The sequence below is a fragment of the Doryrhamphus excisus genome, linkage group LG4 (genome assembly GCF_037039965.1).
Source record: "Doryrhamphus excisus strain RoL-2023G ecotype Guam linkage group LG4, RoL_Dexc_Guam_v1.1, whole genome shotgun sequence".
Lineage (NCBI taxonomy): Eukaryota > Metazoa > Chordata > Actinopteri > Syngnathiformes > Syngnathidae > Doryrhamphus > Doryrhamphus excisus.
In genome coordinates this window covers 4,045,658-4,070,196 of record NC_136360.1, presented here as the reverse complement: position 1 = coordinate 4,070,196, position 24,539 = coordinate 4,045,658, and the positions used below count along the sequence as shown (strand labels likewise).

At 39.6% G+C, this 24,539-nt stretch overlaps 3 protein-coding genes across 3 annotated transcripts; 1 reads left to right on the top strand and 2 right to left on the bottom strand.

Annotated features, from left to right (window-relative positions):
• Window positions 1-570: 570 nt before the first annotated feature.
• zmat3 (zinc finger, matrin-type 3) lies at window positions 571-11,306 on the top strand. The gene is made up of 6 exons (XM_058073598.2): window positions 571-864; window positions 6,051-6,766; window positions 6,939-7,079; window positions 8,158-8,324; window positions 9,913-10,016; window positions 10,160-11,306. Exons 1-6 carry the CDS (start codon window positions 756-758, stop codon window positions 10,366-10,368), a joined length of 1,446 nt encoding a protein of 481 aa, XP_057929581.2. The 5' UTR covers window positions 571-755; the 3' UTR covers window positions 10,369-11,306.
• Window positions 11,307-13,178: 1,872 nt separating this feature from the next.
• Window positions 13,179-16,536, bottom strand: LOC131129757 (E3 ubiquitin-protein ligase RNF14-like). Its single transcript, XM_058073597.2, has 7 exons — window positions 16,046-16,536; window positions 15,702-15,832; window positions 15,005-15,625; window positions 14,855-14,933; window positions 14,577-14,789; window positions 14,311-14,483; window positions 13,179-14,234 (listed from the first exon to the last, which is right to left on the bottom strand). Exons 1-7 carry the CDS (start codon window positions 16,191-16,193, stop codon window positions 14,094-14,096), a joined length of 1,506 nt encoding a protein of 501 aa, XP_057929580.2. The 5' UTR covers window positions 16,194-16,536; the 3' UTR covers window positions 13,179-14,093.
• A 535-nt stretch (window positions 16,537-17,071) lies between these two features.
• Window positions 17,072-24,524, bottom strand: LOC131129756 (ankyrin repeat and MYND domain-containing protein 1-like). Its single transcript, XM_078789913.1, has 18 exons — window positions 24,372-24,524; window positions 24,061-24,207; window positions 22,971-23,156; window positions 22,755-22,808; window positions 22,034-22,272; window positions 21,742-21,958; window positions 21,463-21,621; window positions 20,970-21,068; window positions 20,646-20,830; window positions 20,392-20,563; window positions 20,056-20,196; window positions 19,895-19,996; window positions 19,293-19,400; window positions 19,062-19,184; window positions 18,694-18,795; window positions 17,636-17,801; window positions 17,481-17,550; window positions 17,072-17,400 (listed from the first exon to the last, which is right to left on the bottom strand). The coding sequence occupies exons 1-18, from the start codon at window positions 24,522-24,524 to the stop codon at window positions 17,241-17,243; spliced, it is 2,583 nt and encodes an 860-aa protein (XP_078646039.1). The 3' UTR covers window positions 17,072-17,240.
• Window positions 24,525-24,539: the final 15 nt, after the last annotated feature.

Here is a 24,539-nt window from a genome sequence, read left to right as displayed (position 1 = left end):
TAATAATACTATTATTATACTATACTATTAATACTATATACTATATACTATATATATATTTATATTAATATTAATATATATATAAATACTATACTATTAATAATATTATAATAATAATAATAAAATATATGTTAAAATACAACATTCATTCATTTATACAGTGAAGGAGTCTCACATTGTCCACAAATATTCTGATAATTGTTGATAATATTGTTTTTCCCTTGCCTAAAATATCTATCTTGTGTGTTATTATGATTATAATCATAATCAACAAATTAAACACAAAATGACAAACTCATTCAATTATATTGAAAATGTTCAATAAAAAGTATCCGGCAATACTGGCGCTGGTGTGGTGTGGTATCGGATCGATACCAACAATTTACAGTATCGCACACTTCTTCAAGAAGGTCGCACATAAAGTGTATTTATAACATGTCATCATTACCGCCCATGCAAATCAACAGCGGTGGTATCGGAAATAGACTATACCATTATGAAGGGGGTGCTACATAAACATGGACAGCGCGTGTCTCTCTTTCATAATCCGAGGCTTTCCTTGCAATTAAACGCACAACACGGCGATGCAGTGTTTGCCATGCACTCGCTGAGTGCAAGGTTCCCCCGTCTTATGTCGCTCCTTAGATGGATGCGACCCCTGCTGTGAACACCGCCGTTTGTGAGCGAGTGGTCGCGGCTGTCATACTGGCCATCCAGCCGCCCAGTTTGTGGAGATAGATAACTTGGCTGCAGTGATGGCGCTGCAGCTGAGGAACCGGGATGCAGTGTACTACCAGAGTGCAGAATATCACAGGACTTATACCTCAGCGACTGTTAGCAGCCATTATCTTTCCCCTTTGCCAGGTAAGGACCTGCATGACGTGATAGTGGATGTCAGCACCAGAGATTGTAGAGATGGAGAAAATGAAAGAGAGGTATTATTGTTTTATTGTGCAGAGGTAGCTGTTTGTTTAAAAGGGTTTCTCTGGAACTGCTGCCAAAATGAAAAATCCCACATTGTTTCTTGATGCAGAGGTGGGACATATAATAATAACCCCCCAGCCTTGATCAGGTGCCTTGAAGCAATTTAAGCATATGCATTGGCTTTTTTTTTTTTCCACGCTTGAGGGTTGTTGACATGATAAGTGAGTCTTTGCTCTCCTGGCTTGAGTCAGTACATCTGATGGTGACATGTAGCAGTCCTACAGTGCAGAAGGTGTTCCTGCATCACAGCCCACAGCCTCACCGGTATGCTGCAGCAAAAAGGATCCCTTGTCACTAAACAGCTGTTCAAATAGAAATTACAATCACTGTCACTCACCCAAATGCCATACAAAGAAATAATTGATGACAGCATATCATAGCAACCCACAGAGACTGTACAAACTGATCTAATTCTGCTTAATCAGTCTGGAAATCATTATTGGTAGAAAATAATGCATCCTTGTTCATCTATTCATGCCAATGACAGGCAACATTTAGTCAATACAATGTATGCATTTGTGGGGGTTAGGGTCCTAGACCTTCAGGGAATGGCGGAAAAACCTGAATAATGGAAGTACCCATATATTCCCTAAAAAAATGTTGCTATGCCAAACACTATAAAATACCCATCACAGTTATTGAACACATTTTAACATGTATTTTACACATTAAGAAACAACTAACATGCAGTTATACTACAACCGTGTTTTGTCAATGCAGCTTCCTGCTGGAAAATGTTGGGTGAATTGACTTGTGATACAGTGCCCTCTGCTGGATTCACAGATGCAGCATTATTACAATGAAAGTGATTTACAATTAAAGCAAAGAAAATCAGCAAATATGCAGGGGAGCAAATGTGACATCTTTGGACATATTTTTGATTTGTGAAATATGTGATCGATAAATGCAGAACATTTTTTGGCATATTCGGTGTTTCTTATGCATTTGTTTGTCGCAAATAAATGTATTGCTTACCATAAATCGATTGGAAGTTATAACACATTATTATAATGGGACTGTCTGTGAATGGAGCTTTCCAACTCCGCACAGTGGATGCCAGAGAATGAGATGAGTAACAGGAGGGATTAATGTTGCCAATTTAGCCATTCAGATTGCTCTTTTCTTCAAAAAAAATGTCTAGTAACAATTCTAGAGACTTTTATCTGTCTTATCGGACACTTCTTGAGACCATCATGAAAGCATGTATTGCTCTTCTCTACGAGCAGCTGGTGCTGCTGCCCCTTATTATAAGTAATATAACATATTATATACAGCATTTGTACATTATCCAAATGAATTATCATTCATTCATTCTCAATTTAAAAATAATTTGTCCGTTATTTTTTCATGTTGAATATAAATAAAACATTAACGTAAATGGTTGAACATACCATTTGAAGTATCAGAGTAGATGTTGTGTATATTGTGTAATACAGCAGTACAGCCAGTGTATGGATACATGTTTGGTACTTGCTTCCTCTCTTTTTTTATTGCTCAGTGATGCAGAAAAAGAAGCGCAGTAGGCATGTGCTTCTCATTGCTCCATAATTGATAGAAGCAGTAGAGAAAAGGACACTTGGCCTATTTAGAGCTTCTCATTGGATCCCGTGAGATTATTATGTGGAGGTTTTGTATGCCTTGATTTCAAACTAAACAAGAATTCTGACGGATCATAATTTTGACGGATCACAATTTAATCCAAAATTTTAGCTATTTAGCTATAATTGTTGTTGTGGATTATCCTGACTGATCTTTTTGTAGCAATAATAATGAGTTAAGTGTACTTTTAGATATGGTACAACCAGAGAATAGTAGCGTATGGAGTTTTTTTTATCCAGAAAAAAATCACTATGTTGAGTATGAAGTATTTCTTGCCACTTTGTTGCTCATTTTGTCATCTATTATAACCTAGAAATGTATTTTCATTCACCCTCTCAATGTCTATTTACTATAATATTCTTACACACTCTTCAAATGTTAACTTGTTTTTATACGCCTTTTACTTGTTTTCTGCTTCTTTAGTTTATTGTATTATAAATCTCCTATGTAATGTATTTTTCCTCTTACATGCATTTTGCAGTCACTTTGTCATCCATGGCTGATTTCTCTTCTTCTGCGTAGTAGATCATTCTCTTGTGTGATATAATATAATATATTATTATTTTTTCATTTTTTTATTTTGTTGTGTTGTTTTATTGCTTCACTGTAGGTTTTATGCTTTTTTGTAGCACTTTGACATTTCTGTAATGTAAAGTGCAATATAAATAAAATTTATTATTATTATTATATAATGAATTCATTGTATTTTTCGAAAATGCCGAGGACCAATAAGAAACAAGCTTTGTGTAGAAAATGGCACCTGAGCCGCACCCCTTGTTTATGGAATATTCAGCATAGCATAAAATATCTTGCATTTGACTCAAAACGGTAGGCTCTCTTTGTATAAAAAATTTGATGAATGGATGGAAAACAGTGAAGGTGTGTCCAGATTTTAATAGTGAAAAACAATCCTAACGTTTTAAGACTGTTCATATAAATATCTTGCTTTCATGTATGCATGTATAGTAAGTGCTCATCAATCAGTCGTGTATCGCATTGCTTCGTAAATCTTTACAAGCAGGGATATTTCTGCATTTCCAAGAGCTCACATGTCAGTCATTGCTAGTATTTAAAGATGGACGAAATTACATCTCTTTAAAAGTTAAGCCACTAACCCTCTCGGTGTCTGGCTACAGTAGGTCATAAATTGTGTTCATGATGGAGAAATGGAGTTTGTCTTCTTTTTAAAACCAGTCTTTGTATTGTGTGCAAATATTTATTGCGGCATATAAGTGGCTACGATGACGAAACACCAAGATAAGAAGTATTATGTCTGAATATATGGGGACGTCTCTGTGATGACATCAGCTCAAGATGTATTTGGGATTTATTGCATTTTTGTGTATTTTGTGTACAGTGTACTCATCCTTCTTTGGTTTTCTATAGTAGAAATAGTAGTACAAATGTTTTGCCGTGGAATGAGAACTGCTTATACGTATGCATGCAAGCAACACATCCCAAAGCAGTCAGTCAGCTGACAGTACTACCGTGTGGTAAGGTCCAGCATAGCTTTCTCCTGAGGTCAGACGGGCCAGGTGACTATCTGGACCTACACCCTGACGCTGAGCAACATCGGAAACACAAACAGCCCAGTGTGTTATTTTGGGTCCATGAAATGCTGCCATTGGGCACCCAGTAGGATTCCAGATGAAAGCTACGACACAGCTGTTGACCTATTACTGACCCTACAATGGCACAGACGCACAATGTGTCACTGAAAGAATGTACAAATGCACCAACACATTGTCTATCACTATCGCTCTACAGCACACTTCTACAACCTATTTGTGCAACACCCAACTTCAGCCTGCCGGAGGGTTTTATTGTCAATGTGAGTGAGTGAGTGTGCATTTTTTTGTGTAATAGTGTGTGTGCTCAACTGCACGGGTGCTAGCTCATCCTAATCTTTCCAATCCTCATTTGAGTGTGAAGCTCCTCTGTTCCGGAGTGTGTTACCACGTGCCCACGTTTTCATATGCCGACTGCCTTCTGCCTTTCTTCATACTCTCGCCATACTTTTGCCTAATGTTAGGTTGATTAGATTCATGTGAAATGTTAGAATAGCTAAGTATCCACTCTTACTACAATCAATTCATTTTTTAAATATTATACAGTCATATGGGGATAAATCCCTGTATATATACGTATGTATACAGTACTCTGTACTAGGGGTCACTTTCAGGCCACAGCTTGTTTTTTTATTGGCAAACTGCATTCATTCATTCATTTTCTACCGCTTTTTCCTCACGATTGTCGCGGGTTGTGCTGGAGCCTATCCCAGCTGTCTATGGGCGAGAGGACCCTTGACTGGTTGCCAGCCAATCACAAGGCACATATAGACAAACAACCATTCACACTCACATTCATACCTATGGACAATTTGGAGTCGCCAATTAACCTAGCATGTTTTTGGAATGTGGGAGGAAACCGGAGTTCCCGGAGAAAACCCACGCATGCACGGGGAGAACATGCAAACTCCACACAGAGATAGCCGAGGGTGGAATCGAACCCTGGTCCTCCTAGCTGTGAGGTCTGCGCGGTAACCACTCGACCGCCGTCATTATTATTCAGACATACGATTAGATATTACATTCATTTGTGCCGTTTAATTCCTTCCTCAACCGCATAAGGCTGGGGTGGGTAAATCGTGGGCCACATGGGGTTAACATTAGAAGTGGTCATCAAACAGAACGTAATGCTTGCTCACGGTGCAACAAAACAAAAAAAACACATTCACAGTAAGTTAACGCTCATAAACTACTACATGGGTGATAAACAACAACTAAGGGCTAAATATACATAACACTTATTTCCAATGCCCACAAGGCATGCTAGGTAGTCTAGTGGCTAAGGTTACTTTGTGTGTTGATGTTGTGTTGTTTGGATATTTTTTTTGTACACTTCAAATCATGTTACAGTTTGTTGTTACAAGGTACAGTTTCGATATTTGTGAAAGACATTTAGCGGGCCTGATGTGGCCCACAGGCGGCTGTTTGCTCACCACAACAGTGCTTGCAACATTCTTGTATTTTTTTTAACAACAACTAATTGTGATTAAAGCCTGCACGGCGGTCGAGTGGTTAGCGCGCAGACCTCACAGCAAGGAGACCACGGTTCAATTCCACCCTCGGCCATCTCTGTGTGGAGTTTGCATGTTCTCCCCGTGCATGCGTGGGTTTTCTCCGGGTACTCCGGTTTCCTCCCACATTCCAAAAACATGCTAGGTTAATTGGCGACTCCAAATTGTCCATAGGTATGAATGTGAGTGTGAATGGTTGTTTGTCTATATGTGCCCTGTGATTGGCTGGCGACCAGTCCAGGGTGTACCCCGCCTCTCGCCCGAAGACAGCTGGGATAGGCTCCAGCACCCCCGCGACCCTTGTGAGGGAAGCGGTAGAAAATGAATGAATAATTGGTATTAAATTCATATCAATGTATTTTATAAGTACATATTCTCCTTTTTCCAGGTCCAGAGGCCATGTTGAAGCCTACCCTCAGCCTGTTCAGCCATCCACAGCAGCCTTTTCAACACATGGACTCTGTGCACCAGCTGGGACCTCCGCCAATGGTGCCTACACAGACTCTCTGCCCACCACCAGTCGGCCCCACTCCTGCAATTGGACCCCCAAATATGGCTCCCACCCAGACTTTGGGGCCACCTCCCATCACCACTACTCACACCTTGAGGCCTCCTGCCATTGCTCCTCCACACACCCTAGCCCCACCTCCAGTGGGGCCTCCTTCCATGATGCACACCTTGGGTCCTCCATGTCTAGACCGCTCACAAGCAATGGTGCCTCCTTCCATAGACCTCACACAACCACTGGGGCCTCCACCTCTGAACTGTGCACATGCATTGGTGACCCCGGTGCCTCCTGGAGCTAACAGATTCCCCCTGCCACCCAGTCCCCTGTCCTCCCCTCTTACTCCAAGCCCAGAACCCACGCAACTGCATCCAAGGTCTGGACCTCCGCTAATTTCATCCCAAGTGTGCGGCCTTATTCCATGCACTCCTGCGGATCAGGCAGCCTCAGCCAGCGAGCAGCCCCAGGATGAGGGTTCTCCTCTGAGTGGGGAAGAGCAGGAGGACTCTTTGGGCCTGGAAGAACTTTGTAAACCATTGTACTGTAAACTTTGCAATGTTACCCTCAACTCAGCTCAGCAGGCGCAGGCTCACTACCAGGTTAGCCGATGAAAGCCATTCAGTGCGTACAAGACTTGCACTCAGGACAAGAAAATAAGGAATGCTTTTTTGATGAAAGCTAAAATATGCTCATTTATTTGGAAATTCAATGGGAGAGTGACACAAAAAATTCAGTAGATTGCATACGGTCCAACTTTCTCCTTCTTTCCAGGGAAAGAACCACAGTAAAAAGTTGCGAAATTTCTACGCTGGCAGCCAACAGCCTCCAGCCATCAGAATCCCTGAAGTGCTCGAGGTCTCTGGTCAGACAAACCTCATCTCAGGATCCAACGACGGTGATACTGCAAGGCAGGTAAGACAGTAACAACCTACTGAGTGACCTACTTTCAATGGAGGGAGAGCGTTGTGTGTGCTGCTGAAGTAGACAGTCTGCCAACAGAAGTTAGATTTCTCTGAGGAGGAGGTAAGGTAATAACACTGTCAGGTTGTCAGCGTGCTTCATTTGGAACAAATACAATACCCGCCAAGACTCATTCTATGAATAGCACTCACTGCAGCACGACAGCATTTAGATCAGGGGTCTCAAACTCAATTTACTTGGGGGCCACTGGAGCTAAGGTCTGGGTGAGACTGGGCTGCATCAGGTTTTCCAAAAAAAAACAAAAAACGCATTTATTAAAAACAAAAAAATTTAAAAAACTTTGCTTTGGTTCCAATTTTCTACAAGAAAAGCTCTGATAAAACATTCCACTGTTCTCAAATATCTATTTTATTTTTCTACACAAAATATTATGAAAAATAAATAAAAAAAATCAAGAATAAAGAAAATCAATCAATCAGTAATAAATAAATATAATAAAAATAATAAAAACTTAAGAAACCACATATAGTTGGTGGGTAGACAAATTATTTTTTTCAGATTAAAATGAACAAAGCATTATTAGAGCCCTGTAGACATGACAAAACACGACTATAGTCACATTTATACTCTTTTTTTATTTACAACATATTGCGCAACTGCAGGGTCTTGAGACACATGCTAACTCGCAAACTAGAGAGCTAGCGACCTAAACGGTAGCCTTCAAGTTATTTCCTTTAAACTTAAATAGCCAAAAACTTACCACTTCCACACGGATAGGGAGGATAACTATTAAGTTATTTAACCTTTAACATTAATCAAACGTAATAATTTTTTCTGGGTACATAATACCATACAGCATCCTTATCAAACTTGCGCGAGCCGCACTAACATTAAATTTTCATATCAAGGCGGGGGCCTCAAACTAGTGTCCTGTGGGCCACTTTTGGCCCGCGGGCCGCGTGTTTGAGACCCCTGATTTAGAGTCTTTTGAATGGTCGGTCTTCTTGAATACCTGCTGCTCCTGTTTGTGTTTTTGTTGTAAGGTTTTGCTTTGTCCTTGTGTCTGCAGGCTCTGTATAAAGGGCCCACTCGGGTCATTTTGGCCACAGAGAATGATTATTGTAAGCTGTGTGATGCCTCCTTCAGCTCACTGTCAGTCGCACAGGCTCACTACCAGGGCAAGAACCACGCAAAGAAACTACGACTGGCCGAGGCACAGCAGAACAACAATAACATGTACGTCGACACTGTGCTGTTTTCCTTTAAATAGACAACAACGGTGCATGTTTACTTCAAGGACACTGGAAAAAGTACTGCACCTAGACAGTCTTAATTTGAATATGAATGTCAATACTGTTTGCATTGGCAGAGAACCAAAAAGGGTGTAGACGAAAAGCAGTGATGACAGCAAGGTGGTTATGACAAGTTGTTGAGGTGCCGACTGCTCAGCATTTGCTCGGAGTGACGAGCAAAGAAAACGCTTCACTCCAACTTGGCTGACAGCTTTTCACTTCACCTTTGCTCTGATTGCTGTGGCTCAGAGACTGCACTCACAACTGAAGCGCAACTAAATGGAAAAATGTTGTCCAGTCTGTATTTATCTACAACACAGGTGTCAAAAGTGAGGCCCGGGGGCCATTTGTAGTCTGTAGCTGTTTTTGTATTGGCCCGGGGCACACTAAAAATATAATTTAACAACAAAATGATGTTGAGTTGTAAGCTTTTGATATTGTCAAGTCGTGTACAAAGTCCATACCTCTGCTTCTTATTCATTTTCTACCACTTATCCTCATAGATAGATAGATAGATAGATAGATAGATAGATAGATAGATAGATAGATAGATAGATAGATAGATAGATAGATAGATAGATAGATAGATAGATAGATAGATAGATAGATAGATAGATAGATAGATAGATAGATAGATAGATAGATAGATAGATAGATAGATAGATAGATAGATAGATAGATAGATAGATAGATAGATAGATAGATAGATAGATAGATAGATAGATAGATAGATAGATAGATAGATAGATAGATAGATAGATAGATAGATAGATAGATAGATAGAGTGAAATTGCCAACAAAATGTCTTTGCCTGGCTCTCGTATAATAAAATAAATAATAAATAATAAATAATAAATAATAAATAATAAATAATAAATAATAAATAATAAATAATAAATAATAAATAATAAATAATAAATAATAAATAATAAATAATAAATAATAAATAATAATGTGTAGAATAAATAGATGACATCAAATATGAACAATGTACAGCGTAAACAGTAATTTGTACAAATAATTTAAATAATTTAGAATAAATAATAATAATTGAAAGTTTTGCGTGTGCCTGTGGGCAGGTAGAGGGGCTTATTTGAGTGTTGTGGGGGGTGCCGGAGCCTATCCCAGCTGTCTTCGGGCGAGAGGCGGGGTACACCCTGGACTGGTCGCCAGCCAATCACAGGGCACATATAGACAAACAACCATTCACACTCACATTCATACCTATGGACAATTTGGAGTCGCCAATTAACCTAGCATGTTTTTGGAATGTGGGAGGAAAACCCACGCATGCACGGGGAGAACATGCAAACTCCACACAAAGATGGCCGAGGGTGGAATTGAACTCGGGTCTCCTAGCTGTGAGGCCTGCGCGCTAATCGCTCGGCCGCCTGCTTTTTTAGCATATCTCAAAAAGTGGCCCTTGCACCCTTTCATTTTTCAGTATGTGACCGCAGATCTACAACTTCCAATAATTACACTTTAATAGGCATCTCATCATGTTAAGTATTACTAAAGATATTTTGTTTCAGGGATGGGAGTAGCGAAGTAACCCCAAGAAGGAACAGGAAAGACGGCAGCGAGTACAGATTGGTAAAAAATCGTCGTAGCCCTCAGCTTCTTACCTCCTTGCAAGGTAAACACGCACTACCTTTAGCCATTACACAGGAATATGTTTCATAGTTTTCATTTCATTCATTCATACCAATGATAACACTAGTGTAACTCTCAATACCTCAAGTAAACCTCCAACTTTCTCTCCTTCTGTATTTGATCCAGGGCCATACTACAACCCCAGACCAAGGCAGCGGATCCCCAGGGATCTAGCGATGTGTGTGACCCCCAGTGGACAGTTCTACTGCTCCATGTGCAACTGTGGAGCGGAACAGGAAACAGACTTCAGACAGCATCTGGAAAGCAAGCAACACAAAGCTAAAGTGTCTGAGTTAAGGTACCGAAACGAGATGGAGAACCTGGGCTACAGCTAAGAACGCAGAGAAGAAATGGGAACAAAGAAGGATGGAGGAAGAACACAAGACCAAAGCGGTAAATGGGGGCATTTTTACTATGGGATTACTATTAAAACTGTTGGAGTTTGTATGAAAAACCCTCATATCAGATACAAAATGTTGGGTCTGCCAAGAAAATTTCAAATCTAAATTATACAAGAGACATATATTTCTGATCCACCCGTTTTGTTTTTTTTTTTTAATTGTAACTCAGGCTCTCGGTACATAAAAGGTTTTGCAACACATGTAAGGAGAGATCTACAGAGTGTGGGTCACTTAACAAAAAAACGGATTGTGGTTATCTTGTGTAAAAGTCAGATCAAATCTAAAGCACAACCAATATCATGTGGGAGAAACATGAAACATGTGAAACGAATCTGTTGGCCTTAGCTGACCTTCAGCAGTTCTTTGTATCAGACTTAATGCGTCACCTTGGCTGGCCTTGCTTGTGCCTTCTTTGGAAAAAATGGCTTAAGAGTAATCTTCTGGAAATGTAGTTATGATTTCATTTTCTATATTCTTGGTCGGTTCTGTATAAAACAATGTTTAAGGCAAATATATTAAATTATATCAAAGTGTATTTAAAAATATATACATGCATTGTGTTGAATATTAGGTAAATGTTGAGCTATTACACTGTAAATATGTATTTATTATCAGGAAGACGTGTTGACTCATCAGCACTAATCACATTAGTGGATTTAGAAGGAAATTACACAAGAAAATAGTCAAAGACTATAAGTAGGTAGTTATATTAACACAGATTTGCCATGTTCATTGATTTTGGCATAATTTATTCCGATCCTTGAGCTTATTGGACAATTTTGAGGAATTGTTTTTTTTTTTTTGACTGGACTGGTCCGCCAAATACTTTTGGGTTCTGATCCATCTAGAGAGCATTCACTTAATAAACCAATTTAGAATTCATCATGGACATTTTGGATCTTTAATGATATGCTGTAGTATTCTATTTTTTGATGAAATATCCTTTAGCACACTTTTTGTAGCACTCAACAAGCTCCATTATTCTGGCTGGATATTTGACCTCTCTTCTTGGCAGAGTTGGTAGTTCATTCATTTTCTGCCGATTATCCTCACAAGGGTCTATCCCAGCTGTCTGGGATAGAGGTGGGGTACACCCTGGACTGGTTGCCAGCCAATCACAGGGCACATATAGACAAACAACCATTCACACTCACATTCATACCTATGGACAATTTGGAGTCAACAATTAACCTAGCATGTTTTTGGAATGTGGGAGGAAACCGGAGTACCCGGAGAAAACCCACACATGCACGGGGAGAACGTGCAAACTCCTCTCAGAGATGACCGAGGGTGGAATTGAACTTGGGTCTCCTAGCTGTGAGGCCTGCGCGCTAATTGGCCAATGCATGTATATATTTTAAGCTGTATGTGTAAATCTGATCCTGTGTAAGGTAGAGAAAATATTACCTTGCATAATCATTCCATCCTGGATAAAGTGGAACCTCGGTCATTAATTTGCTTCACCATCAACTTATTCTGCAGATTACAAAATATGAACTAGTTATGTTGTTTAGGCTATGGTTATAACCTTTTACATTAACAGACGCCTATTTATCCTGTTGCTCTCCATTTGTACCTAATTTCCCCCAAAATATTTCTACTCTATTTTATACTTCACATGCAGAAATGGACTTCCGGTACATCCTGTTTAGATTGACTTCAATAGTGTTTCTCACCATCATTTATCCAAATTGCTGGTACTCCCAACTTTCTTTGGCCCCATGGCGAGTTATTTAGCAGTTGCACTGAAAAAAGTGAGTCATCAACATGTAGGGTGCTCTCGATTTTTGCGTAACAATACAGCATAAGACAGACGCACCCGATTGTTACAAGATATATGAAAACTGGGGGAAAATTTTAGCAAATCATACAAAAACTAGAGTGTATGAAAGTAAACGGAGGGATAACATTGCAGTGATGAGTGTATGTAAACTTGTGACCGCAACTGTACCTATAGTGAGAAGATAGGTTATAAAAAATTAACAAGTGTCAAAACACAGTCCTGCAGGGCTGCCCTCATCATCACTTGAAGTACCCTGTGTTGTAAATATTAGCCATTGCTAGTGGACACTTTTAATAGCTGCGGGGATGTTTTTTTCATACACTCAATATAAGGGAATATAATAAGGACAAAGAAGCTGTGGGGGGGTAGGGGTTACAAGACAACAAACTCCTGAGCTGTTTTTTTTTACTCACTCATCGTAAGAAAAAACGAGAGGAGAGGTCAATAACCATGCCCACTTCTAGAATACGCTTTGTCTTACGTGAAATCACTGTTGGCAGCACGTCAGAGCATTGAGAACATCTTTGGATTCTATAGGGCAGAGCTTTGTGAAAAAAGTAGATTAGTTTTTGGGAACATTTGAGCCTGCATGAGGCCACAAGATGACTTGCAAAAATGTGCGGTAATTGATTGTATCTTTTGCATGAGCTTGAAAAATTACTTTGAGAATGTTCTTTTTGCTAATTTGAATTATTGATACCACTAAAAACATAATTAGAAGAGAAAAAGAAACTAACCTGTCTGTATTGATTAACATCATTTGTAGTCAACAAGCTATTGTGGAATAATTGAGAGAAGTTCATGTCATGAAACTTGAAGGCATATGCTAAATTATTGTAACCATCAGGCTCAATAGCTCAGTGGTAGGCCCTATTTGCACTGGAATAAGGTATAGTATAAGTTTTTTGTTTAGATTACAAACTTATTTATTGAGAAGTTAATTCCACACAACATTCTTATTTTGTGCATACATTTAAATGGTCTATAAAGCCCAATATGATGGAGATTGACATGTACTGGGGCATTAGAATTGTCATGATGTTGTTGTCCATAAAGAAATATGCCACTCAATGAAAATTTGTTTTTTGTACTGAGAATCATCTGCACTCACATTTACACCATTACTGATGTAATTACAAAAATATTCCTTTTATTAATATTGAATCCTACTTTGCAGAAATTCACGTAACCAATTAACGGTGATAAACGAGGGACAACTGTACAGTACTAGATAAATACTAATCTTTCAACACTAACTGAAGCACACATCTTAGTCTATTCAATATACAGTATTCATCTATACCAGGGGTCAGCAACCTGCGGCTCCAGAGCCGCATGTGGCTCTTCAGCCTCTTTATTGTGGCTCCCTTTGCGATGCTTGAATATTTTTAACACCCGAGTGGAGAAAATGCACATCTTTTGTAATGAGTTTTTAAAAATCCAACTTTGTCTGAGACCATGAATGCATCCTGAGTGAGTTCTGACTGCTATCCAGTTCAGTACATGAAGAAAAACAAGTAATACTTACCTACAAATCTAAAAAATAAATTCGAGATAATTTAAAAACAGCGGCATGGGAACTTGTTTTTACGTTTACAGTAGTTTACACATACATTTATGTAAGTTTATCTCCAAAACTAGCAAGAGTACTCCAACTCGTCTTTTCTTATCTGAACTACTTTGATACCCCCAAATTCGCTCCAATGTTGTTTTAAACATACTATATGTTTTGCGGCTCCAGGCTATTTTTCTTCAGTGGGCATTGGGTAAAATGGCTCTTTTCATAGTAAAGGTTGCCGACCCCTGATCTATACAGTATGAGCGGCACTTGTACTTTATACTATACAAGCAGAAACGTGTTCTGCCTGAGTGTTAGTTATAGGTTGTATTGGTACTGGTTACATCCATTGTCCTGAAAGTGTTTATATGCATCTTGGTACGAAAGCCTGGCCAGGCAGGCCCAGCAGAACGGGCGTCTGCACTGTGTGCACGTCATCATATTGCACCCCATGTTTTTCTGTAACATAAAAATGTACATTTTTCAGAAAATACACTTACAGGAAAGTAGAACAAAGAAATAAGTAATACAGTACTTGTATTCTGCAGAAGCAGTTGGGGCAATTTTTGCTGTTGGAAGTCATCCAGTCTTCACTTAGGAAGTCCTCAAGAGGGCCAAACAGACTTTGTCGACCGTACCTGCTCTCTAGCAAGCGTTTCCTTTGTTTACTGCCAGTGGTATAGTCGTGCCACAGAGCTGTCTTACCCTCTGCGACACACATAGCAAAACAAAAAAGCCAGAAATATTACAGAAAGCATTATTTATAATGACAAGGAATGACCTTTAGCATCTTAAACTTACCAATAGACTGAGGTAGGTCTGCATCGCCTTGCTGTAGGTCATTTGTTTGATGTTTCTTCAGCATCCCATTTGCCTTGCAGTCACCTGTTCCATGGTAGGTCTTTTTGCAGGAAACACAGAAAGCAAAGCCACATACGGAGCAGAGCGCAACATTGCTGGCTTTGTCCAGAATCACAGGTGAGGCACAGGTGTTCCGTGGGCAGTACATCACATCTGAAGAGCATCACATAAAACATTACCCGAATGATCAGTTTGAATATTTTTTGGTAATAACACACCTGCCATAGAGTCCAGAGTAGACTGCAGAAGAAGACGATCATAGCGGCTGAACAGTTCCTCCCCTACCAGACTCTTTACCTTCCAATTGAAAACGGAAGCGCATCAAAATTGGCAGCATGTAAAATTTTTAAGTTATTTTTTCGCCTTACCTGTGCAGGTGTGGGGAAAGCTGTGCAGCCTGCCTGAGCACACGTGACGCTGTGGACATTTCCTTCAGTTATTTGTAGCTTACAGAACTCAGATAGACAGGGCTGGCAAAAGACATGTCCACATTCCTTTATCTGTACACACTCTGAACCGAGGTAGCTCATAAAACACACAGCGCAATCAAACACCGTGCTTTGAAAAACTTTGTGGGTTTGGGCTGCATCATGAATCAATATTTCAGCCATGACTGATTGTGCTGGAGTTAAGGAGACACCAGACACCGGTTGGTTGTGAGTGGTTCTGTCGTTTTCAGCTCCTTCATAGGTTTCTTCTTCACCGAATAGGACAGAAGAGTCCTTACTAAACTCACAGGACTCAGGAACTGAAGACTCTACACAGTCGTCATGACTGCTGGCCACCGATTTATCTGTAAGGTGACAACTCTGGACACCTCCGTCTTTACTGTTGTACGGTGTGCTGTGTTCATTGTAAAGTTCCAGCAGAGAACCGATGTTCAGGAATCTCAGAGTATCGTCCCTGAGAAACTGTGCCCAGGAGAAGATCACCACATCACCTCCAGTTGCTTGATAGAGATCAATGAGATGAGCCCCCAAAGTAGCAAGCTAGAGAGATGCAGAGAAGAATGGCTGACGTGATCCATGGGAACAAATCCACATTGTGATGTGTTCAACTGCTTACCTGTTTGTGTGTCAGCCAGCTACAGCAGAGAATGAAGGAGGGCGGGGAGCAAGAGGGATAATCCTCGGGGAAATCAAAGGTCAGAAGCAGTGGTGGAAGGAACGATATCTCATACTGTTTCAGTGTTTCACCTTTGAAAAAGTCAACATTAGTCATGCACATGTGAAACGTGATTTACCGGCTTTTTAGTCTGAGGGTTTTGATCAGAGTCAATTGTACTATTAACAAACCACAAACATTCAACCTGATGCAATCGGATTCTGAAGTATGGGTACTGTTTGCTTTACAATAAAAATGTCCTCACATGATACCGTATACAGGTCAATGACAAGAGGATTCTGTACCTTCTCTGAGTGCCACCATGAAGCCGGAAGGCAGTTCTGTTGACAATCTCACTTCTCCAGCAGTCTTTTGTCCATGCCGAACAAACTCCTCTGAGCCCAGGATACTTTGGAGAGCAAGGAGCTCGTTTTCTTGCTCCTCCAAGTCCATACCTACAGTCTAAAAGGCTGAAAATACCATTCAGTGTCTACAAAGCTTTTAGTTCAAAACAATTACTGGCTCATGTGTTGGTTCCTGCCTGCTCAGCTGCCCGTCCCACTGGTGACTCATCATTATGATGCAAGAAACCAGAAGCCTCAGCAATTCCAGTCAGCAGCACTGCAATACACCTTCATGCATTACACTGACTGGTGCCATTGACATACTGTATATTAGTGATGTCTGATATTGGCCTTTTTGACAATAACCGATATTGTCCAACTCTATTCCAATAACATCCGATACCGATATGTGCAACATGACATACTATGTATCTCCTCTGGTGGAACGAACACATGTTTGTCAAGGTGGCTGTAAATTGCATTGTACAACATTGTCAATTATCTGAGAAATACTTCATATTATTTCACATTTGTTTTAAAAGTGCAGAAAATCCAGTTTGATGATTTTCATGTAGGCCTAGAATTCTTAGCACACTTGTTTCTTCAGTTATTTGTTTACTTTAATGACTACAAAAATTGCTTGTAAGAGTGCAATGCATAGTTTTCTTGATAATAACCAAAATGACAAGTTCTTATGTCAATAATGGCATTGTACTGCAAAACACATTGATTTTAGGCACTCCGTGTTGTCGTGTTCATTATATTATTCAGGTAACACACTTGTAATGGTACCAGCCATTACAATTAAAGCAAAATTGAAGAAACAAGGCGCGTCTAATAATCAACAGTGGGGTGGTCACGGCCACCCCTGGCCACCACTTCTACCACAATCTTCTATTATCATGGGAAACGTGAATTTACTACCGAGGAAGATCTATGAGCTAAGAGCCCACCCCCCCATAACACACTGCATCAGATGCATGTGATTATGGGAATCCATGTTTTAAGTCTTCTAACTTTAGCCCTAGAAAGCACAGGATTTCAACAAATCTAACAAAATATAATTTATTTGCATATTAAACTCAAGTGCTCATGGATGTCATGGGCTTTTATGAGGTGTCTGAATTGGAAAACATTTTTTTGGTGTTGTCAAAGTCTATTCCACAGTGTCTCGCACACACTCCTCCTTGTGTCCCTTATTCCATGCTTTTAGTTTACAGTGTGTTGAGCAGTAAAGAACCTTATGGCAACGGGAACAGGCAGTTAGTGTCACAGCTGCAGAGCGGCCACAATGGTAGCAGAACTTAAATGGTTTCCTGGGGAAAAGATTTACGATTAGAGTGCATCATTATATCCTCAATAAATGGGACAGTTTGAAAACATATTACGGTGTTACCTTTGTTTTATTGCCATGGGAGCTTTGTTTTCATTCGAAACAGTTGCACCATCACTTGTGGGGAAAACATCTGAATGTGGATCGTCACACAAAAGTTTTGGTTTATGACCAGCTTAGAATGAAAACATGAGTGATAAAAAATATTACAGACTTACTATTCTGTAAAAGGTGCTTTTCTGTCTGAATTTGGTCTTTCTCTCTCTGAATAGCAGTCTGTCTCAGCAGATCTCCCATTACGCCCAGTAGGTGGCGCCGTGTTTTGAATGTTTCTCTCTCCTCCATATTGAGAGTATGGAAGGGTGTGCTGGCAATACGCATGTCCTGGACAACAAAATTACACACAACTGTTAAATAATGCCAGTTGTAACATACAGTAGTTGTCATGTAGGTCAACAAAACATATGGCAGAAGTTTACATACTCATTCTGCGCTTGAATGTCGATTAATTTTGGACCCTTTTTCACTATTTGAATGGGTCTGGTTTGAATGATTGTAGTCTTTTGACAATTGGTGCAGAAAGATCCTGAAGGACATACACTCATGTTTATATCAAGTGATTAAAATGTTTTAATCGATTTATCAGTTTTCAAATTAATTAATCATGATTAATTCACTGTTCATACAGATTTTTAGTGTCTGTTTGGCAGCATACACTTCTTGTTTATATGTACATTTTGAGGTTGTCAAGTGATTAACATGTTTTAATCGATTAATCAGTTTTTGAATTAATTAATCATGATTAATTCACTGTTCCTACAGATTTTTAGTGTCTGTTTACCAGCATACACTTATGTTTACATGTACATTTAGAGGTTGTCAAGTGATTAACCTATTTTAATCAATTAATCGGGTTTCAAATTAATTCATCATGATTAATTCACTGGACCTACATAGTTGAAATAATATTTTAATCAATTAATCACACTTTTGGAATTAATTAATCATGATTAATCCAGCCTTGCTACGGATTTTACATTTAAAAATTCCAAAAACAAAAACGCGCCTCAGCCGTGGTTTGGTAGGAGAGATGCAAACGACCTCACTCTCTGTACTTCAGTTCAACTTCAGTTCAAAATGAGAGTAAAAATTTGAGCTGTCTAAATCAATTAAATTCCAATTCCAAAACTATAAAATGAATCCACATTGTGATTGTACTCATTAGAAAATTTAATAATTTCATAGCCCTAGTAAAATAACACAAAATATGTGTTACCTGGTTAAAAGAGTAGTGTGCATAGTCAACTGCAGTCCCCTTGATGTCACCAACCTCAACTGTCATCAACATGTCAGCACCAGCCTTTTCTAATATGTCCAACTAAATTAAAAACACACATCAGAATACAGACAGAGTACAACAAAATATGTCACTATTTTTAGACCAGAAAATATTTAGTCAAGGCACTGCAGTGGTATTTCTGGAGTAATAAAAAACAATGCATTTTTTAAAAGAACTGCACAGGTCTTAAAAATGGACAAACAAATCAATATAATAGACACAGTGTAGTGAAAATTTGTTGAATACTTAATAATCCACTTTCAGAAATAATGCAACTGTATGTATTGGTATGTACGGGTATGTACCAGTTTTACTCTTTGGTCATCCAAATCATAGCTGAAATTACTGACTGCACAAAGAGCACTGCCCACTCCTCGACTCAAGGGAATGTTGGGATCTGCACCTCCTTTCAGGAGCTCTTCCACTGCCTACAGGGGGAAAGACCAGCTTACTTTCTATGATAATGTAGACTACAGCTTCAGCAGCAATAGGATTATTTGTTTGAATCTATTTAACAATGTGTGTAAAGCAGTTACCATGCCATTGCCACTTGATATTGCTAAGGAAAGAGGTGAGTGTCCACTCCAAAGGAGGTCTGTCCTGGCTCTGTGGGAGAGCAATATGGATACCACCTTGGTGGCATTCTGTTTAAACAACACATAAACAACTAGTTAGCTCGGTAGCTTGGTATGTTTAAAGCTGCAGTCGTCTCTTATGTCCCTGCAGTGATCTCCTTGCCCATGCACAATGTTCTGTAAACAAGAAATAATAACAGTGTGAAGGTGAATATAGGGGTGTTATTTCATGTCTACACTGCTCTAATAATGGTAGATAAATAAATTGATGAAAATTTTAAATTTATGAATGCTAATTGCAAAAACATGCATGCTAGGTTAATTGGAGACTGTGATTGGCTGGCGACCAGTCCAGGGTGTACCACGCCTCTCGCCCAAAAACAGCTGGGATAGGCTCCAACACGCCCGCGACCCTTGTGAGGATAAGCGGTAGAAAACAAATGAATGAATGAATGAATTAATCCTACTGTGCGGAAATTCACTTGTTGTGGTTGGGTCTGAACCAATTAAACAATAAATGAGGGACTGTACTGTACTGGTGTCACATTGTGTCATGAACTCACACAGTGATCAGTGTGTCTCTGGCAGGCCACGTGCAGAGGAGTTCGACCTCCCTCTTCAAGACATGAATTCTTGGTCCACCTTTTTTTTACCATCATGGAATCCTGCAAAACAGTCAAGACATAAATCATCATTTTAGCCATTTAAATATGCTCATACACACCATATCCAGTTGGTAAATCTCATCCCGGTCGCCAGCCTGTGCATCTGGATCAGATAATGCATGCAAGAGCAGTTCTATGATTTTGGGACCTTCTGGGCCTGGCAGTGCTGTAGCCATGTGCAGAGGATAAAGTCCTTTCATCTACAACACATTGAAATGAGTGGTTACATTAGCAGTTCAAAGTTCCATGGGCAAAAAAAAAACATAAAGGAGGGAAACATGTAAACATGCATACACTAATGCAGTCAGTAGATGGACTCGAGTCTCACCTCAAACCTTCCATTAAGCAGAGTAAATAATGAGTGGCTTTTAGTACAAGAAATACTGAAATTGTACCTCATCTGGGAGAGGAATACCAGTGTGAGCTCCACAAATTAGAAGTCTCCTGACAGTCTCAGTATCTCCCGCCATAATGGCCAGAAAAAGGACAGGCAAGGGTACTCTGCATATATTGGGGTCTGCGCCTCGATCCAATAGAAGATACAGTGTAGTCAAACGAGCCCGGTGCCTGGTTACACAAGCGCAAATACCCAATTTAGCCAAGATACATGAGGTGTACAAGAGAGAAAAAATGAATTGATCTGACATACTTAAACTTCACTGCAGCTAAACTGCGTGCAGTCTCCTGAGTATCAAACTCCTGAGTAAACCCAGTGCGACTCAGAGCTTCAACTGCAGCCTGCAAAAGTTCCTCTGTGACTTCTATGTTATAGCTGTACATGGAACAGGAGGAGGCAAATGTTTGTGCTGGAGTCAGGGCTTTGTCACCATCCTGCTGTAAACAGCAGAAACAGCTTTTGAGTTCAACAAACTCAAACTCTATACAATTAAGAAAAGACGGTCTACATTTTGTGCCTCTTGACACAATCATTAAAATGCGTTATCATGCACACTATAATGAAACCAATCATCACCTGAATTGAGCCTTCTGCAAGTGGTGCACTCCTTTGATTAACGCTGGATTGATTTTCCCCAAGAGCCAACTCGCCAGTGATGTCCTGTGGGAAGTTATTGAATGAATTAAATCAATTAAACTTACACTTAAACACATGCTTTATAGTTCCTACTATTGTTGGGGGATTACAACTGTTAGTCTGAGTCATCATCTATCAGCATCGGACATTTTTTTTGACTGCCAAGGACCATAAAAATCATGTTTCTAGTCAATTTTTCAGATTTGTCTTTGACAAAAACTCAAACCTATGCCATTAAGTGGGGAGAATGCTAAGAACATTAAAATAGTCCTGCAGGATGGCCAAGTTGGCATGCTAGTTTGGAACAGGAAAACTTAGATACTGGATACTGAGCCTCAGTCAATCACTCATCACAATCAGGTCTGGAAACAATTAACCAATTAATGTAATATGCATACATAATTTATACACTGTTCAGCAGGTAAAGTCCTACCTGAGATTTTGTTGGAGATTCACCAAACTTGTACAAAGACTTAAAAGGATAGTAGAGGATATGACATACAGACAAGGCTGACATGCCCTCATAATTCAACTTATCAATTTCAGCACCCATATCCAACAACAGGTGAATGACATCATTTCGGCAATTTACCTACAAAACAAAAAAAAAGTAATAAGCACAAAAAAGCATGTGATGAGTAAAGTAGAAATAAAATAATGTTATGTATGATAAGACACATGAGACATGATAAGACATGATAAGATGTTTTACTGTAGCAGCAATAAGTGCAGTATGTCCGTGTGAATCTGCTACATCAGGGTGAACGAGGCCATCCATAAGAATCTTTAAAACATCTTGTCGTTCCCCTCTGGCAGCCTGCTGGATCAACAGTTCTGATGTCACTTCCAAAGGACCCTTATCACCAAATCTGTCCCTTTTTAATGAAAGAACTGCTTCAACGTCCCAGTCCAAGTTTTCCGCCAGTCGTCTGAGAAAAATGTAAGACATATTACAGACTTTTACGTACATCTTTAATCTGGTACCAACACTTGCTGTGTCTGACCTGTGTTTGTAAATGTGAGCCAGCATTTGCGTTTTTAAGGGCAGAGAGGACAATGGTTCTCTTTTGTAGCCTTGGTATGGATGATCATCAGGCTCCCACAGCTGACCATAAAAATGTTGGTCCAACTCTCTTCTTTTCTCTGGGGCCAATGGTAGGTGGTCACCATCCGTAGAATAATGTTCAATTCCGGAAGGGAGAATCGCACTGGCATCATATAACAAATTGTTACGTCGGTCTACCTAAGGAAGATGTACAATAGACTAATTAATCACCTATGTTGATGTTGGAAATGATTATGACCTCATCTACTTTAGATTTTTTTTTTCAAGGCATTTTGATGTTAATCTATCTTTTAAGAACATACAGGCGAATTCTCTTTTGCCATCTTTTTTGGAGACCTACACCTTAATGGAGGCCTCCTTCACTGGCACTGATATCTTCTTGGGATTTATACCGGTAGCACCAAACAGCTGTCAAACACCAACTGCATTTGTCTTGAAGTAGCAAGGGAATGGATCACATCTGGCAAATTAATCTACTGTGAGTCAAGCGTCCTTTTATTTCTTCAGTATTTCACATAAATTTGTTGTAATTCTCAATGTGGGTTATGATACTTCTAAATACATTTAGCAATATCATGAAGTCATTGGATATGTACTTTTTGTACCAACCTGCATGTCCCACTATGAGTATTGTAGAAAAAAAAAAGAAAATACTTAACCTCAGAATCAGTCCTGGCAAGTTCCGGAAGGTCAGCGATAACTGCGTGAGAAGGCTTGTAAGAAGTAAAGAATAGCCATTTATTAAATTCATAGTAGAGTATAACTTATGGAAAATCAACAGAGTATTCTGGAGTTGTTTGAGGATGTTTAGCTATAAAATCATGTATGTACATTTTGTATCCAAACCATTTTCTTTACTTTCATTTTTACTTTACCTGACTTGAGGTAGTAGTTTGCTCCAAGTAGTCCACATATGCAGGAATGTTTTTCAGACTGAAGCTGTCTTCTACAGTGTTACATAGTTGTATCAAATATTTCCCATCCCAAATACCCACATCCTGATGTCCTGAAGGCTCACTCAGCACACCTGGACCAAACCTCTGGTCGGCATGGTACAAACCCTGACAAGGAGGAGAAGGAGATTGTTGCTCTTACCGATGAGTTGCTAGTAACATTATTCGTCAAATTATATCGGCCACAAAAGATTAGCAGTCAACATTGGCATAAAAAAGGGGATGTCAGTTCATATTGGTAGTCAATCACGGTTTTCTAAAGTCAAAAGCTGATGTGCGCGAAAAATATTAACACTTTAAAAGCAGAAATCAAATAACACTAATAGTTCTAAATCTGGAATTATTCCCAAACTTTGCCTGTATGTACACAGTAAATTTATATAGTTTGCAATGACTGAAGTGCTCAGGCGGCAGTAATACTTTTAATACATTTAATACTTGTTATCAAACATCAGGAAAAATCACTTGGAAAGCACACGCAGCCCCACTGCAAAATAATACCCCTATATAATGTCACTGATTGTATCAGTCCAGGTTTACTTTCTTATATGGGCGTAACATGTTACCAGAGTCGTTTGCACAGTGAACGAGTGGTTAGCACACACGCCACACAAATAGGAGAGGAGACCGTTGTTCGATTCCCCCCTCGGGCATCGATGTGGAGTTTGCATGTTCTCTGCTGGGTTTGTCCAAATTGTCCATAGGTATGAATGTGAGTGCAAATGGTTGTTTGTCTATATGTGCCCTGTGATTGGCTGGTAACCAATCAGGGATGTACCCTGCCTCTCGCCTGAAGACAGCTGGGATAGGCTCCAGCACGCCCGCGACAAGCGGAAGAAATTAATGTTTAAAATAAATATGCAATGTTTTCTATAACTGAGATTGTCTTATTTTACATTAACAGTGTGTCTTTGTGAAATGTTTTTTTTTTCATTACCATATGAGCTGACAAGAAAAAAGGCCTGCCTATATTGGCAATAAAATGCTGGGCAATATCAATTAAGTTAGTTACCTTAAAAGTGGCACCATCAGGAAATAAATGTTTGCCATATCCTTCTCTCCAGTTGAGGTAGAATTTGCCAATGAATTTGTTGCCTGATGGCCAGTAGTACATTCCATCACCGTGTCTGTAGTCTTTGTAGAAAGAGCCCTCATAGAACTACAGGCAGAAGAAAAACAGTGTTAGAGCATGCTTTCCTCATATATCATATTGCGGCTGCAGCTTGCACAGATTGGGTAATACGAAAGGATATTAATTAAAAGATATGTTGAACTGCCTGCATGTAAACAGACTTAAACAGGTTCTCTTCATCTCACATTTACCTCTCCACTGTTCCAGGTGTATCTCCCCATGCCGTGTTTGAGACCATCAAGAAAAACTCCTTCATATTTGGACCCGTCGGGGGACTCCTGAACGCCAAATCCCTGTCGCACTCCTATTTTCGGATCCCCCGCAACACCTTCGCGGGTTGCCATTTTCCAACGTAAGAC

Coding starts and splice junctions, on each gene's coding strand:
- zmat3 (XM_058073598.2), top strand. CDS start 756: ATGGCGCTGCAGCTGAGGAACCGGGATGCAGTGTACTACCAGAGTGCA. Junction 865..6,050: donor TTATCTTTCCCCTTTGCCAG/GTAAGGACCTGC, acceptor TCCTTTTTCCAG/GTCCAGAGGCCATGTTGAAG. Junction 7,080..8,157: donor ACGGTGATACTGCAAGGCAG/GTAAGACAGTAA, acceptor TTGTGTCTGCAG/GCTCTGTATAAAGGGCCCAC.
- LOC131129757 (XM_058073597.2), bottom strand. CDS start 16,193: ATGGACTTGGAGGAGCAAGAAAACGAGCTCCTTGCTCTCCAAAGTATC. Junction 15,833..16,045: donor CATGGTGGCACTCAGAGAAG/GTACAGAATCCT, acceptor ACTTTTTCAAAG/GTGAAACACTGAAACAGTAT. Junction 14,484..14,576: donor AGACCTACCTCAGTCTATTG/GTAAGTTTAAGA, acceptor TGTGTGTCGCAG/AGGGTAAGACAGCTCTGTGG.
- LOC131129756 (XM_078789913.1), bottom strand. CDS start 24,524: ATGGCAACCCGCGAAGGTGTTGCGGGGGATCCGAAAATAGGAGTGCGA. Junction 17,802..18,693: donor CACACTACTCTTTTAACCAG/GTAACACATATT, acceptor TTTGTTGTCCAG/GACATGCGTATTGCCAGCAC. Junction 17,401..17,480: donor CCCATGGCAATAAAACAAAG/GTAACACCGTAA, acceptor TCTTTTCCCCAG/GAAACCATTTAAGTTCTGCT.